At 48.5% G+C, this 17,060-nt stretch overlaps 3 protein-coding genes across 3 annotated transcripts; all 3 read right to left on the bottom strand.

Moving 5' to 3' along the window:
- Nucleotides 1–50: 50 nt before the first annotated feature.
- Nucleotides 51–3,439, bottom strand: CLUP02_12433 (RNB domain-containing protein; the record flags this gene model as incomplete). The annotated part of the gene is made up of 3 exons (XM_049291397.1): nucleotides 51–362; nucleotides 434–3,183; nucleotides 3,244–3,439. The coding sequence occupies 3 exons, from the start codon at nucleotides 3,437–3,439 to the stop codon at nucleotides 51–53; spliced, it is 3,258 nt and encodes a 1,085-aa protein (XP_049148542.1).
- A 7,242-nt stretch (nucleotides 3,440–10,681) lies between these two features.
- Nucleotides 10,682–12,982, bottom strand: CLUP02_12432 (chromatin remodeling complex subunit; the record flags this gene model as incomplete). The annotated part of the gene is made up of 3 exons (XM_049291396.1): nucleotides 10,682–12,450; nucleotides 12,582–12,665; nucleotides 12,916–12,982. 3 exons carry the CDS (start codon nucleotides 12,980–12,982, stop codon nucleotides 10,682–10,684), a joined length of 1,920 nt encoding a protein of 639 aa, XP_049148541.1.
- A 1,967-nt stretch (nucleotides 12,983–14,949) lies between these two features.
- On the bottom strand, nucleotides 14,950–15,334 carry CLUP02_12431 (uncharacterized protein; the record flags this gene model as incomplete). The annotated part of the gene is made up of 2 exons (XM_049291395.1): nucleotides 14,950–14,996; nucleotides 15,034–15,334. Coding segments are annotated over 2 exons (348 nt in total), but the record flags the coding sequence as incomplete, so codon positions are not given.
- Between the last annotated feature and the right edge of the window lie 1,726 nt (nucleotides 15,335–17,060).

Raw genomic sequence — 17,060 nt, 5'->3', positions numbered from 1 at the left:
TCGTCTTTCGAGGGTTCGGGTTTGGTGTGTTCATATCTGTGACCGGATGTCTAGTATACGAGGTTGAGGCGAAGATGGACGCGGGATGGGTTTGATGATGAATGATATGCGTCCCTACAGTCTGTGTACGATACTCTAGATAGGTCACGTCTGATACTATCTTGGTGCGGTGTCATGCTGGGCTCCAAAACTTGTGATATTGAAGGGTGCTGCTTCCTTGTAAACATAGGATCGAAGCATGGGAACTGCGTAAAGACACGTTCTATTCCCATTTCACATAACAGATTTTGCAAACCGTGAGTAGGCATAGGTAAACGCGTTCGTTTCTGAACTTTTAGGTTGGCTAAATTTTGGCCATCTTTCTACTTCAACATCTCAAAACACGCAAGAATTCCGTATTTTCATTCCCCCATCACAGCGCCCCCCCTCAAACGCTAACAAGCTCCATCTTGACACCTCTCTTACCCGTCATCTCATCCTTCTCATCCGTAACCTTGACCTTGACCTTTTGGAACAGCTCCACCCGCAGCTCCTTGCTCCCGCTCGTGGTAAGCACATAATTCTCCGCGTCAAAGGTGCTCTCGGGCTCGGGCTCCGCGAGGTCCCGCAGCCGAATCAGGCCCTCGATACCGAAGCGCGGGACCAACACGACGAAACCGTTGCTGAAGATCTTCATGACAAAGGCCTCCTCCTCGGCGACGCGGCCCTTGAGGGCCTGGCCGACGTAGTAGGCGATGCTGGCGCGGCCGGCGAGCTGGGCGTTGCGGTGGCGGACGTTGATGTTCTTGCAGACGGCCTCGAGGCGGCCGCGGCTGCGGACGGCCGGGTGGATGGCCTCGTAGCCGATGGCGGCGGCGAGCTGGCGGTGGGCGACGAGGTCGGCGTACCGGCGGATGGGGGAGGTGAAGTGCGTGTAGATTTCCGAGGCGAGACCGTAGTGGCGGAATTCCGGGTAGGCCTGGGTGCCCGAGCAAAAGTACTCGGCGGACATCATGCAGCGGGTGGCCATGATGCGGACCAGGGTGTTGAAGAAGGGGTCGACGGGGTCGACGCAGGTGTCGAGGGAGTCGGCGAGCGCCTTGCTCGAGTCGACGCGGAGCTCGAGGCCCTTTTTGACGCGCAGCTGGTTCGAGAGCTCGTCAAAGTTTGTCTTTGGCGGGGCGCCGTGGCGGCGGAGGATGGCGGTCTGGGGAAACGCCTCGTAGATTTTGGCGGCGACGCTGACGTTGGCGAGAAGCATGAACTCCTCGACGAGGGACATTGTGTCGAGGTGCTGCTTCGTCTTGACGTCGATGGGATCCGACGTCTCCGACTCCATCTGCACCTTGACCTCGGGGGAGGACAGGCTGAGGGCGCCGGCGTCCATGCGCTTCTGCTTCAGCTTCTTGGACAGCATCATGAGCGTTCGGATGCTGTTGGTGAGGTCGTCCTGCTGCGAGGCGTCGTCGACGCGCAGCTGGGCCGCCTCGTAGCTGAATGCCTCCTTGGACTGGATGACGGATTTGGTGAAGCGGGCGCCGACGACGTCTGCGTTGGCATTCATCTCCCAGATACAGGAGAAGGCGTAACGCTCGACGTAGGGCTTCAGCGAGCACAGGTCGGTACCGAGAAGCATCGGCAACATGTCGATTCTCTTGTCGACTAGGTACACGGTGGTGCCTCGCAAGCTGGCCTCCGTGTCCATGGCATTGGCGGGCTTGACAAAGTGGGAGACGTCGGCGATGTGGACACCAACCTCAAAGTTTCCGTTGGGGAGAGGCCTTGCGTGGAGAGCGTCGTCGATATCCTGGCAGCCGATGGGGTCGATACTGCAGATGAGGAGCTTGCGGAGATCCTCTCTGTCCCTCCAGCCGGGATCTTCCAGGCTCTGTGGTACTCTCCAGTCGTGGCCCTCCTTTGGCAGACAGTCGAGCACCGTCTTGGGGAAGGGACGGTATTGCACGTCGTACTCCAGCAGGAGGGCCTCCGTCTCCGCGGCCTTGGTCTCGAGCTCACCAAGCGAACGCACAAAGTGGCCCACGGGGTGCCGGGAATCGCGGTCCCAGGCGTCAATCGTGACCAACAAGCGCTTGCCGAGAAGCTCGGAAACCTGTCTCGAGCGCAGCTTGATCTTGGGAATGCGCTTGTCCATGGGGATGAGGAAAACGTTGTCCGACTTGCGGCCCTGGCCGCCGCTCTTGCTCGCAGACGAAGGGTCAATATGTCCGACATACTGCCGCCAGTTACGCTTGATGACGCCGACGACCTTTGCCGTCGGTTGCGGCCGGCCTTCGGTGCTGTTCTTATGCGTCTTCTTCACCTCCTCCTGCAGTGCCTTGCGCTCCCTTTCCGAGACAAAGTCCTGCGCTTCCTCCCCGTCGGCGTTCTCGTCGCGCGTGACCGCCTCTTCCTCGATGATCTTGGTCGACGGCTCCTTCCACTGGTCCTTTGGCAGAACCTCAACCACGACTACATCCCCGCTTACGGCCCGGTTGATGTTCTCTCTGCCGAGGACGATGAGAGGCTTGGGGAATGCGGGTACGTGAATGGAACCCTCCAGGTAGTTGTACGGCGAGACATTGAAGATGCCCTGGTGAAGAAGACCGGCCTTGACGCCGGTCATCAGCTTCGACATGGTGAAGTATTCCGGGTAGATCGGGCCGGCGGGTTTCTTGGAAAAGCTCGAGTTCCGCGACTCGGCAATCATGTCCAGCAACCTCTCGCCATCCTCGAGACCGCCGACGTACTCGGAGAGTGACATGGCTGCGACACCTTCGGTCTTGGCCTTCCTCAGGCAGTCCTGGTCGTCGCTAAGCATCACGACGGCGGGCACCGTCTTGGCCTTTGTCTGCGCCAGGTGGTCGGCGTACCACTTCACCGCCTTGCGCACGGCGCGGTCGTTGCGGTCATTGACCGTCTCATTGGACTCCCGGTTGACGTACGTCTCGAGGCGGAAGTCGTTGAAGAAGACGTAGAAGCGCTTGTCCTCGCTCTTTGTGAGGCCGACGAGGCGGTTGTACAGGGGTAGCGAGCGGTTGCGCAGCTCCTCGAGCACCGTCTGCAGAATGACAACGTCGTAGAAAGCCGAGCTCTGCTCAAAGAGGTCCATGGCGTTCAGCAACGCGTTGGTGTCGGGGACGATGTAGTGCCCCTGGGGGAACGCCTTTGTCCCCGCCGGCTTGTCAGAGAGAACGAAGGGTTGAACTGGAAGGCACTATTTAGTTGTCATGTTCGTGCGGTAAATCGAACATGGTGTCGACTCACCATTGTTGGCTGCATCTCTGGGCGCCGTCTGCAGACAGACCCGGCACAGCTTTGACGAGCAGGGGATATCTTGACGCAGGTAAACCTCCCTCACAATCTTCTGAACCTTGCCCTTTCTCGTCGAACGGACGTAGACCTTGCTCGAGATATTGGCGGCGAAAGGGTCCGTCTCGAACGAACGCTTAAGACTCGTCATTTTTTCTGACTTGTCGATTTCTCAGTCGCCTTTTTGTCGAAAAAATGAGTTAGCGACGATGGCGATGAATTTTCTTTGAATTTATTTATTTCGCCGCCCCTTCACACTGGGCTGGGCACTCTTTGATGATGAAAATTGAAGTGAGGTGAGGCGCGGTCACCGTGGGGCGGCTGACAAACGAATCAGGAAGCCTGTGGCGCTTGAACGGTTCCTTATCGAGAACGTCCGTTCTTCCTATCTCTTATCGATAATGAAACTATCAGCGTCATTGCATCACCTCCCGTCACCACCTCACCGGGCAGACGGTGAACACAGGTAAACTGACCTGTGGGGGGGAGGGGGGGTTAGCTGACCACCCCACATATTTTCAACTTTTTGTCCGTGCACCATAGGTCAGGTCACGGGCCACATACCAGAATAGAATTTTTTTAACTTCTCCTCCTACATACCTCGGATAGAAATTATAGTTATACTAAAATAGTTCCGAATCGGTTTAGGACCGATTCGGAACCTATTTAGAATAGTTTTAATAAATTCGCTAGATAATACGGGTATTTTCCCCGAACTTAAATTATTAATATTACTTTTTAACCTTTATTACTTTAACTAATAAATACGAGATAATCTTAATATATTTTAAGAATTCTATAAAAGTAATAGTCTATTTAAATAAGAAGAGATAAAACTTTTCTTAAACTATTTCTAAACTTATTTTAAATAGGTTTAGAACCCTTTTAATAAAACTTTTAAAGTATTACCTACTTTAATCTTTACTAAAGCTACTATAAGCGGGTATTAGAACTAATAAAATAATTACTAAATTATAATATAAAAGATTATATATTATAATTAATTAATACGGTATTTAGAGATAAGTAAAAAAGGTATTATATACTATATCGATATACGTAGTTTATATCTAAAGGATATTAAAGCGCTATAGGGAACGGTATATAATACTTTCTAAGGTCGTTCTAAACTATTTCTAAACTAATTCCGAACTTAATAGCTTTAATATAATAATACTCGTTTAGTACCTCCAAAGACTACTATATTCGCCTTTTTATAAAATTAAGTTTATAAACGCTTTACGTATTATTATACTAGTAGTAAAGCGTATTTATATTTTAACTAAACTTTACCTTATTAGAACTATACTCGAGTTATAAAAGATATAGCTAAGGATATTACCTCTATACGTAAACGTATCTATAGGATACTACTAAAAAAAAGAGTAATTATATAAGTCTTCTAAATCGATTCCGAACTAGTTTAGAAGCAGTCCTTATTAATTATTCTTATAAATAGGTAAAGGCATAGCTTAAATAATTTAAAATAAGTACTTCTTATACCCTATTCTATAAAGATTATAATATAAAAGTTATTAATAACTAATATAGTATATATATATTATCCTAAACCGATTCATAACTTATTTAAAACTAATTCCGAATCTCTTTAGTATATTCCTAGTACTTAATTACTTACTATATAGTATATTTATAGGAATCTATATAGTAATAGCGAAAACCATTATATTAGATTTCCTCCGATTAAATACTAAGCCTATTTACTTTTAATACGCTTTATATTATAGGGAGAAGAGGTTAATATAGTAGGAGGAGATAAGTATTACCTTTTTATGAGTAATAGGCGGAAATTACGACATTATAGTAAGCTAGTTCTAAATCTATTCTAAATATATTCCGAAGTGATTCTAACACAATTTAGATATAAATCATGTTATCCCAGAAGAAATTCTCTAAATATTATGTCTAGTAAAATAGAACTATTAGGTACTAGTTAATATTATTATAAAACTAGTAATTATTTTAACTTCTTATAGTACCTATAAGCACCCCCTTCTACCGCTTATTTAAATACCTAAGAGTATTTATTTAGAACTTTAGAATATTATAAAAAAGATTAGTTAACTAAGAAGCGGATTAAGTAAGGAAAACGTTCCGAATATATTTAGAATTAGTTCCTAACTACTTTTAAATATATTCTTATAATTAAAGGAGCTTACTAAGCTCTATAATAAATTCTATAGTCGGACTATTATAGAGATTTATAATACCCTTAGTAATACTAATTAGCTTATAAATATTATACGAATATAAAAAGCTCTTTATTTTCTAGCTAGGTTATCTCGCTTAGCTATATAGAACGAGTATTAATATACATAAGCCCGTTATTATATTAACGTAAGTATTTTATAAAGCGTTAAGAACTATTTCCGAATCGACTCTAAATCTATTCTAACTTCTTTTTAGTATATTTAATATTTTAATAATAATAGGTATAATTATATTTATATTGCTTTTTATCTAGAGTAAGCTGAACTTTAGAAAAAGAATGCCTTTTTAACTTTCTAATTAAATACGAATTATAAGTATATTAAGGGCTATAATAAAGTTAAGGTTATTTAGGGCTAGTATAACGAAGTTTCTTAAAAAGGTTCTAAAGCGATTCTAAATCTATTCCGAAATATTTCTAAACTATTTACTAACTTTTTAAATAGCTATTCTACTCCTCCGAGTCTTTATAAATACAGAGAGTACTAAGATATACTAAAGGATATTGTTACGAAGGTAACTTTGTTTACCTTATTATTCGCCTTATTATCAATATTACGTAAGCAACCTATATACCATATTAATCTACGATTTCTGTAGATTATTATAGGTATTGATTATGTAAGCAATACTGCTTATATAAGCTTACGTGAGCAATGGAATGTACTAGAAGGTAACTGAATAATCTGGAATTTACTCGAGGCGGAATTACGTACTACGATTACGCATTCACTTACGTATACGCTTATTAATTATATCATAATTAATAAGCAATGGAATATTCTAGTAGGAGGTTTTTATGCCTATATATAGGCGTGTATTTGCCTACCTAGACCTTTCGTTAAGCAAGCAACTTCTCATATAGTAATTTAACTATATTACTCTCTTTACTACAAAAACCTCTTTTATATACGCTTATATCCCCTATATTCATATATTCTTGCTTCTATATGAATATTCACTTTTTATATTCTTTATAAGAATATCCCGCATTACCTCGTTAAAGCTATACGTGCTAGATATTTTAATATAAAATAAACGTTAAGAAGTAATTAAACTAAACTTTTTTAATAAATGTTTTAATAATTTAGATATTAGTATAAGTTATTACTTAGAAATTGTTAAGTTCGTTTTTAAAAAAGGATATATTATATAATATAATAAAGATATTAATTATTAATAATTACTTTAGCTCCTTTTTTATTTATTAAATACTTCGTTTTTACTCTTTTAAGTTTATAAAAAGAGATTTTATTAATATTAAGGTTTATACGTTTATACGTTCTTATTATATAAAAAAAGTAAAGCCTATATAAGTATTATTATTAATTAGTCGTTTTAAAATAGTTTTATAAAGAGGTATTATAAAGTTAATTAGTTTAGTAACGTTTTATATAAAAACTAGAAGTTATTATAAATTTATATTATAATATTTATAAGTAAGCTATTAGTTTAATAACTTAAGTAAAGAGTAATTTTTATTTATAAAAAAGTAAAAAGTAATAATTATTTTTATAATAAAGTTATAAAGAGAAAAAAAACTTTTATATCGGAGTACGATATTATACGATTTTATATATTATTATACGGTTTAATATATTACGAAATTAAAATATTTCTTAAGTTATAAATCTTTATAACCCCTATTTATAAGTTATTATACTAATCTAAACCCTATTCTAAGTGGTAAGGTAACTATAAAATATAATTTCTGTTTTAATATATAAAAAAAGTGTTTTAGCGGAGTGCCTCTTATAGTCTGCCGTAGCTATACTGACTCGCATTGAGTCCGTTGTAATTTATCCTCGCTAATATTACCCCACTACTATTAATTACTACACGCCACTACCTTTTTACTAAACACCCTTCACTATAGATCCTCCCATCTCTCTCTCTCTCTCTCTCTCTCTCTCTCTCTAGCTCGCGCGCGCGAGCGGCACCCTATACCTCAGTTTTCCACTCCGGATCTCTGGGCCTCAGCCCACCCTCTCGACCGTTTTCGTTGCTAACTCTTAAACGGCAGACGCACAAAGGGTCCGAGAAAAGATCTTATACCTCACGACAGCGGCGCGGCGCTTCCATGAGACATCCATCGCCAACGGGCTTTCCCTTCCGATTATCATCTTATCCTCCCCCGAAAGTCCCGAAGACGTGGTTCTCTCTTTACACATTCGCCATGCCTCTTTCTCTGCGCATTCGCACATTTTACACACCTCTCTCCCAACGGCTCCCTCCCCAACCCCAACCTTGTTCTCCGCCTAAGGAGCCGCATCTTCGGTATCGTCAACTTTCATTACACACTCCCACACGCCCTTGCTCTCTTACTCTTCTCTCCCCAGGCGGTTTTTCCCTTCATCGCGTATTCTTTCCCACACTTTTCCGGTCACACTTTTCACCTAACCTCCCCCAAACAGAGCATGCGCCAAAAGGCGCTCCTGTGACTAGTATCCAGGGGAGAACTCTATCAAAACCTCGAGGCTCTTTTGCGTTTTTTCTTTCTTTCTCTTTTTTCTCCCCCGTTGCGAGAGTTATGGAAAATGTAATCCGTTCTTGTCGGCACCTTGGATCGGCAGTTATGAAATCCCCGTACACAAGAAAAGTATCCTTCCCTTTCTCTCTTGTAAACCATTGTTGAGATTAATATTCGAAAGACACGGAGTTCATCCGCCTCCTAATGTCTGAGAAAGTCAACCAAAAATCATTGATGGACAAAAAATCAATCGTCCAACCACAGATCAAGAGTAACGAGAGTAACCGTGGTGTAAGAGCACATGGAGAACAGTGTACACCACCTCGGTACCCTGTCCCTCCCCTACCTCCCCCTCCTTGAATACTCCTCCTACATCTCTCCCCGGCCCCCCTCATCAAAAGAGTCCGAACTAGTTACCCAAAGCAAACCCATTCTTCCTAACGGAAACGGGAAGGGAGGAGGTAGTAGAGGACGAAAAAGAGGACCTTCGGCTTCGGATTCCAATCCTCTCTTCCCTCGGCCGAGAGAGTTGAAAAGGGGGAGGGGTGCTCTGCCTCAAGGCACGTGTGAGAGGGACACTCAGAAAGAGGGAGAGAGAGAGGAAGACTAGACCACATGTCCCAAAACATCCCACATCACATTCACCAGTCAACCTTCTTTCATCACCTTGAACTATCTTCCCGTGGATCCCGGACGACAGAGGCGATGTGGAAGGGGGGGCCTACCTACCTACATAGCACATACCTCAGAATACTGGCGGTAAAGCGGCAATGATCTGTTTGTCGGGGAGGAGGGGGAGAGGGAGGTGTACGCCTAGGGACAGAAAGATCAGACACAGGTTTCCAAAACCTGCCCGCTGCAGTGAGTTAATGGACTGAAGAAGAGTACACAGACCCTTGTCTCACAACATGCCGGTCTTCGTCCCGATAACGAAGCCTTCCTTCTACCATGGAGAAACTCAAAGTCACGACCAGATGGCACATGCATCCTCCGGGGCACGCTGTTACCGGTCACCCTCGTCCATGCTTTAAATAGTTGTCCCATCTGAGCCGAGAGAGAGAAGGGAAAACAAACGTATAGGCGCACTGCAGACGCAGATTAGGCAGTAACGTTGGTAGTAAACGTGGGCCGCAATATTGAAAGGGAAAATGGAAAAAACGTGTTTGCATTAAAGAGAAGAAAATCAGAAAGCAGCACTGTCCTCCAAATGTCCAAATGTGTCTCCAAACGGCCACCCCCATCTCATCTCTTGTCCGCACCGCCCGCCCGCCCGTCAGTCGTGCAACCGAGTTGTACAATCAAGAAACAAGGACAAACAAAAAGGATCCCAGACGAACAAAAACCAAACACGAGCCACAGGTGTTCGATCGACACGGCCCTCATGCAATCCAATCCCAGAGAAGCCTCCCTGCCACTGCCACTTTGCCGCGGAAGAAACGAAACAAATCCCACCCCGATGCCGGATCATGGCGCTTCCCGAGTTCCTGGTTAACCAAAACACGACGACCAATATCGAGTTTCACCCAAGAGCAATACACACACAACTCCATCGATGCTGCCGTATCGGCCGACACAAAGATAAAACAAGGCCAAAATCATTTGACCGCCGACATGCAGACTGGAAAGGGTCTTCGCCCATGTCAAGTGCCCCCTCCAAGGACGACCCAAAGCGCTTTCGCTGTCTTTGTAAAAAGGGTGCACCCTGGATTGTGGGTAAACCTTAAAACCATATTGTAACTTGTCCTCCTCATGGTTCTTCGCTTTCGTGATAACCTTGACTCCCTGCCAGAGAAGGGCCCCGTCATACCTCACGGGCCATATCGATATCAGAACACACCAGAACGCAAGTGTCCTTCAACGTGAGAGATGCTCTTGGTCTTGAGCATGAAAGCTCAGGCTCCAAGGATCCCAGAGAACTGGCACTGTGTATGGCCTCGCGGCTACACCTTCCTCATTCGATGAGCTCAGGTGCTGCTGAGTAACGAGGCTCAATACTGCCATATTCGTTAACATTGCCGCGGCAGCTAATGTGGCTGAGTGATGTGTATTCAGTTTCGCGGCGATGTGAACGCGTGGACGTGGTATTCGTGTGGTATCGTGTATTCGAGAGGATGAGAAGGACTAACTAAAACAGCTCGTGAAGCGAAGCGAATCGGTGACGGAGGACGGCGATGGTATCAAACTGAAGTCCGAGGTGCCCGTGTGCCAACGGCGAAAGAAATCAAAAACAGTCGAAACAGAAAAAAAGGTGTTCGTGGGTGATGATGAGTCTGAGAGAATCGAATCCAACAATGATCAACAGAAAAGAAACAATGCATCCTCCCTAAGATGCCAGAAACTTTGACTAAACCACGAATAGAGGCGCGTTACAGTGAAAAGACCATTCCCTCCGCCAAGGAGCTGAGCCCCTGTGTTCCTAGTTCCCCACTACTCCTCTATCCATCCTTCTCGGCCAAAATGCTGTACGAAGACTGACAGGTCCGCAGCCCAAAAGCACATAGCCTCCACCGAACTGTATGCTTGGGTATCCTTCAGAAGGGCAGCAAGGCTGCCAAACCGGCGAAAGCCAGGGAGTTACCGCCGCCTATATATATCAAAGGGACAAAAAAGTGTAGTTGGCACAACGCTGTTTGTTGTAGAAGCGAAATTGCAACTTGAACGGGGTCATCGTGTTTCGACTCTCTTCTCCGGTCCTCATTGAGGTTGGTTCGACCACCATTGGGCTGGCGTTTGCTGGTTGGACCAGGCCTGTGTCACGGCCGGAGATCCCTGGTTCGGCTGGGGCATATACTGACGCGGGGTTTGGTCTGTCGGGTAGATCCCTTGGCCGGCGGCACCATAACTCTGGCCCATGCCTGGCATTCCCGAAAATTGCATACCCGGCTGCACGCCGCTGGTTGCATGTCGCAGTTGGGGAGCCGGCGACTGCTGATGCGGCTGCTGGCCCTGTGTCGTATATCCAGAGTAGTTATGTTGTTGAGGAGCCTGCTGCGTCTGGGGCCACATTTGACCAGTCCCTGGGTAGTGATAGCCCTGGGCACCCTGAGGCATGCTGCTCGCACTCCCGGCTGCAGGCAAAGTCGTCGGCTTATTGTTCTTTTGGGCAGATGGCTGAGCCATGCCTCTCATTGGAGCCTGGCTGATGGGATTCTGCGCATGGATCGATTGAGAGTACGGCGGGGCTGTCATCATCATTTGAGGACTTTGGTTGGGCACAATGCCTGACTGCGACGGCATATTGCTCGCCGTGGTGTGCGGCGATTGTGTTGCTCGGGTAGCAGGAACGGCGGCTTCGCTGGTGGCAACATTTTGGACAAGATTCGTCGACTGGGGCTGCTCATGCGGCCTTCTCCAAATACCCTGGAGGTAGTCGCCTCGCATCTCCCGTTGCTGGTTGAGAGACCGGTTGTACTCGGCAGCGTGGTGGGCCTGGGCATGAACTTCTCCAATCTGAGCAGGTCGAGTTTGATCCTGGTAAGCCGGGCCGGTAATTTCCTGACGTGGACCTCCCTTGAGAATTCCGCTATAGTCGCGAGGGCGGTTGTCACTGAGCTCTGATCCTAGTGTTATCACGGGCATTCTGGTCGTGGTTCCGGTTGGCGCTCCAAGCATACCTGGTTGGACGATTTGGGGTTGAGGGGCGCCGGGGAATTGGCTGGGTGTGTTGCTGTAGACGATCTCACCGTGAGGGCCACCCAGCAGAACCTGGTTCTGCGCCTCGGCTGCGGCTTCCCTGGCCTTGGCTGCTCCAGGACGCTTTTCGCCAGCGGGGTCGGCCTCTGTGAATCCTTGTTTACGGGCCTTTGTCTCCCAGTAATCATCCCGAACTCTTCTACCGTTGACAATGACGCGACTTCCAAACTGGCGGAACATGGATCGGGCCGTGACAATGGCAATTTGTCGTGATCTGTAAGAGAATGGCAGAATCTCCTGACTGACGAGGTCGTCCTTCTCGGGTTGGCTGGCAATGATCTTGAAGAGCGACCTATTCTTGTTGAAAAGAAGGTAGGAATCTCGGTATCCCAAAACTCTCGCGCATTCAGTCGCCAGCATGAAAAGCTTATCCCCACGGTTGGGAACTAAGAAAGTTCGGCATCTGTATTCGCGGCCGCCCAACAACTGGCCATTGGGCATCACCTTCTTCTCTCCAAACTCGTCGATTTCTCTCGGGAGGTACTCGTCGCCGGCGGGGTTCAGCTGGTCGGTGGTATGATCTCTCACTGTAGGGAGAGCTTTCAAGGTAGTCTTTGTTGGTGTCGTCTTGGGCGGAGGCGAGGCCTGCGCGGGCGCGTAATTGACGGCGGCTTGACCCCCAGGCAGCGGCGCGCTCTGGTTCTGGGGGGTTTGCGGTGGTGGAATATTTTGAGGCATGTTGGCTACTGGGGCCTGACCGGCAGTCTCGGAAATGGCACCAGATGATTTGGACTTGGATGACTTCCCACGTTTTCTCGGGTTGGAGTCACCTACAAAGATACTAGTGTTAGTTTGTATCGCGTTGCGCGCGGCGGGGAAGGAAGCAAGAGGTTACACGCGCGACTGGTGAACAGTACAAGCATGATGGGGAAAAGTGAGATTCTGCATGGGAAGGACATACCGGCAATGCCTGAGGATGGATTTCCCTGGAAGTAGTCCGGGGAGCGGCTTCTTTTGATGCCGCGAGTGCTTGCGTTGAGCAGGTCTATACGATGATCAAAGCCGTCAGCATAATGTTATGGCAGGACAATTGTGGTAAGAAAGGTCATAGCCATGGCTCAAACAGGCGAAGGGGGGGGGGGGGCGCGCAAGTGGTAGTTGCGCATGGAGAAATGGTTGCTAATCCGGCCAGGGCCTCGCAGTGGAATGCGATGACGGCTAGCGAGCAGGCTGGGTGGAGGCGGGGGGCTTAAAACTGTGGAGGGGGGCGATGGATAGTGAAATAAGCAACATACCAGGAGAGTTGAGGGCAGCTGGGTTGATTGTCGCACTATCAGCTCCGTTCGGCTGAGTGGAGTACATTGAGCGCGCAAACGTCTCCCGGTAGATTCGTCAAGACAAGATCAGAACAACGAAAGACGTGTCTTGATATAGTTGGATTGCCTTCCGGCCGGGTCGCGGGCGAAGGCGACACTGGGTCTGGGGAGGGTGCGTTGGGTGATGCAGGGCAGGCTTATGCGTGCATATGGTTGGCGCGAAGCTCTGAAATGTCCCTGGCGGAAAAGTATGTCGAGTAACGACGGGTAGGGGGAGCGGCCTGAGAAGAAATCGAAATGGAAGCTTTTTCTTGCCTTTTGTTCGCTCTTCTGAATCCGTACCGCAGGACAGGAATAAGAGGGTTATGGGGGCGTATGGCTAAGGAAACTCTGAACTCTAGATGGAAATGCAAGAGTTGAGTTGCAGCGCCGGTACAACCAAGCCGTAGAACTCAATAGAGTATGGGATAGGGTCTGTGTCCTTGGGGCCCGGGGCGTGACGGGTAGGTAGGTTCTTTGGCGAGAGGGCCTGTGTGTAGCAGCTTTGTAAGATGTGAGGAGGAGAAGCGTGTGGCGAAGATTTGCTGAATTTTCCTCTTCTCGATTTCCACGCGGCAAGAAGTAAAGCCTGTGTGTCTTGCGACGTCTGGATAGTATGAAATGAAGCTGTTGATGAGCCCTTGTTTACGTGAACAAGGCCGCGAGACGCAAAGAATAAGTGTGGGCGCAGAATCTGAAGGCTGTTGCCGGTGGAGATGCGCGCGTGCGATGGTGAAGGAGGGAAGATGATGGATGGTTGGTTGGAGTTCGCAAAGACGTCGTGTGGTAAGGTATACCTATGGTAATTACGGATAGGATAGACAGATGATGGATGGACGGGGAGAAGTGGGCGACCTGATGAGAACGGCAAGGTCGTGGTACGGAGGGGGAGGGTGAATGGAAGGTGCCTCGTCGAATCGTGCCGTCGGGGTGTGAAGCCAAAGTACCCTTCCCTGAGCAGGCAGCCAGACTGAAGAGTCTGAGAGGTACTTGGAGGAACTAAGGTAGAGCAGGCAGAGCTGGATGTACCTCTGGGTGTAGCGCGGCCTAGTCGGATGCTTGCGCTTGTCAACTTGCAGCCGAATGCCCTTCTGGGCGACTTCTGTGCTCCTGTCCCCGCGGAGGGTTTGCGCGAGGAGTGTGTGTCTGTGGTAGAGAGGGGTGGGTGAAGGAAAACGCGACTCCCAGCGAATGGAGGGGGTTTCGCAGCCTGGAAGCGACGGGGATTATCTCGTGGGCGAACGGAGTCGGCCAAGTACGATGACGATGGGTCGGAGTTGTCGATTATGTCGTCGATATCAGGGACGGCGACGGCGACAGGATGCTGGTCAGGGTCTCGGAGACAAGTAGACCAGGGGTTCACGGAGCGAGGTTATGCGACGCGACGGTATGCGATGGAATGCGACAGGATGGATGGTGGGAAGCTGAAGAGAGCGAGGTGCGAGGGCGTCGGTATCAACGGCGATTATTAAGAAGCAAAGGAAGCGTCTGTCGGCTGCTTTGTCGCTTTATTATTTGTTCGTACGCAGCATAACAATTTGCGAGGCAGCCTTGTGGATTTCTCGTGGCTATCTTCCGATGGCGTTCTTGTCCTGAGTGTAGGTAGCCCTGCCTCGGTTTGTCCTGGACGCGTCTTGGGAAGCGTGTAATAGAGTGTATCTGCAATTATCGCAGTGACCGAGAAAGGCTGGGCTGTCCAATTTGCTCAGAGCTGTCTGTGTATTGGAGCTGGATCTGGAGTTGGTGTTGGTGTGTGTGTGCCGCCTGTGTGTGTGTGTGTGTGTGTGTGTGTACGGAGTAGTATCTCTGACAGTGACAGAAGGAACTGGTGAACCCCGCGACCGGGAGAATGAGGGTCTAGTAAATCGCCAATGGCGGGAGGGATGAGGTCGGATAACGCGCAGCTAAGCAGGTCGCATCAGCAGGTGCGATGCGAGGTGATGGTGTGGGAAGCGGGCTGGAGCTTGGTCGATGCTAGAGCTGGGCTGGGATGGGCTGGTGCATGCGCAGAGAGAGTATCAGCAGAGCGAACAGAACGGAGTACGGATAGTAAGGCACTGGACCTACACCTTAGTGAGGTAGCGACTAGCAAGAGCGGCGGCAGGTGCAGAAGGCAGGTCAGTCGCAGATGTCCCGGCGCAACGCGACGTAAGGAAGATGGGAAAGCTGGGAATGAAATGGATTGGACTGGACTGGGACAAGGTCTCCAAGTTTTCTGGCTGGGGGTGTGGGTGAGTGAGAAGGAGAGGGGTGGGGGTGTGTAAACTGGAACCTGTAGAGGGTGTGGCGTGGAGGGGAAGGCTAAGGTACCGGGGGAGGAGAGAATTGAGAGTCTTGAGATTGGGATTTGGCACCGCAACCTACCTACTGCGTATGATGACGGTGACAGGGAGCGTACATGGACCAAGGCACCTACCTGCCTTACTCCGTCGACCGGTCTCAAATGGAAGTCACCAAAGAATCACCAAACCGGAGAACGCACAGAAGCTGCCGAGACCCAGAAGGAAGGAACGGCGGCGACAGACGGGCGGCGTTTTTCGGGTGTGGCGAGCAATGGAAGAACACACCACGCTTCACACTTTAATGGATTTTCCAGCGGGGAGGCAGCGTGCGGCGGGAATTGGAAGGGTGGGGTGAAGATTGACATTGGAACGGGGGTGGGTTTAGTTCAAGAATACATACTACTACGTATGTACAAGCCAAACGACGTGCGCGAGGAAGGCTCCGACGGGAATTTGGGAAGGCAGTGGAAAAGTGAAGGGAAGGAATGACTGGAGAAGGAAAAAAAAGTCTTTTGCTTCCTTCCTCTGATGATTCCATCACAGCCAAGGAAGAAATTGACATGCAAGTGAGGTGGGTAAAAGAAAAACGGGACAGAATTGAAGGTGGCAGGGGTGTGCCCCAGTTCACGGTTACGAGAAGCCAGCCAAGAAATCCAAGACAGCTTCATCGATAAGTTGTAACTTGAACGTCGGCAAAGGGCGTGTAGTGTAAATGCGTTTCTGCATTTTGACATGTATTGCATCTGCACTTGAACCCAAGCAGGTACTGAATCCAGCAAGAACCTGGAAAAGAGGCTTGACTTGACAATAGAGTACCGGTAGAGAAGTAAACACTATTCACTATTCAGACACATATACTTACTTAGCAAGCGGCCTTGAAAGTTGAAGTTACAGATTGTAGTCATCACACGCTTCTCTAAACGGGTTCTCCTCCGTACGGTAAGGTATGGATGCAGGCGCAGGCGTGCCGCGTGCTGCGTGCCGCTTGCCGCGTGGTGAGAAACGGGAAAACGGTTCATTCATCAGCATGACCACTTTCTCCGACCCCTGCTCGATAATACGCAGTAGTATGCAGCCTGCTCGAAAAAGAGGAGCACATCCAACTCTGGGCCTGCCCATCTGGGCGCGTGGGCACGGACGACGATGATGCCAGGGAGATATCGACAGGGATGCCATGCACCAATACCGGCACCAGCATCAGCACGAGCAGCAGCGCCAGTATCAGCGCCAGCGCCAGCACCAACGCTAGCAATGGAGCAGAAACACAATGGAAGCTGGTTTACGTTGTCCTTCCCCCCTCTCCATGCCCTCGGGCTGGTAGCTAGTTTGACCGAGTTATTGCTTTGCGGCTTGTGAGTTGCGAGTTCCCATCGTCTCTGCCCGGACTAGTAGCCGCCATAGGCAGTCCACTTCGCTTGACGGCCGGTCCGTGTTCGAGGTAAGGTGTTCCATTCGTACTCCTCCGTAGCGGCGTAAACGCAGTCGGCAACATGGGAGACAAGAGTCCAGCTCAGCTGGGGTCTTATGGATCTGAGACGGGGGGTCGGGCAGGCAAGTAAAAAGAGAAGGGCAGGACATGGAACCAAACGGTGTAGAAGAGGCTGTACGCAGTAGATACTCTTCGCTGCCGCCAAAGCCACCTACAACAGAATACCTGGGAATATAGCAAACAGCCCAACGCCGCTTGACCCAGTCCAAGTCAAGGTACCTTAGGTACTCCACCGACGTGTAAGCTACCTTACCCGATGGCTATTCTCAATCGCGGTCCCCGTAGATTCGTAATCTGTTGGAAAGAAGGCTACT

This window comes from Colletotrichum lupini, chromosome 6, assembly GCF_023278565.1.
Source record: "Colletotrichum lupini chromosome 6, complete sequence".
Classification (NCBI taxonomy): domain Eukaryota; kingdom Fungi; phylum Ascomycota; class Sordariomycetes; order Glomerellales; family Glomerellaceae; genus Colletotrichum; species Colletotrichum lupini.
Note: the sequence above shows the minus strand (reverse complement) of the source record. Positions and strands in the feature narration are given on the sequence as shown.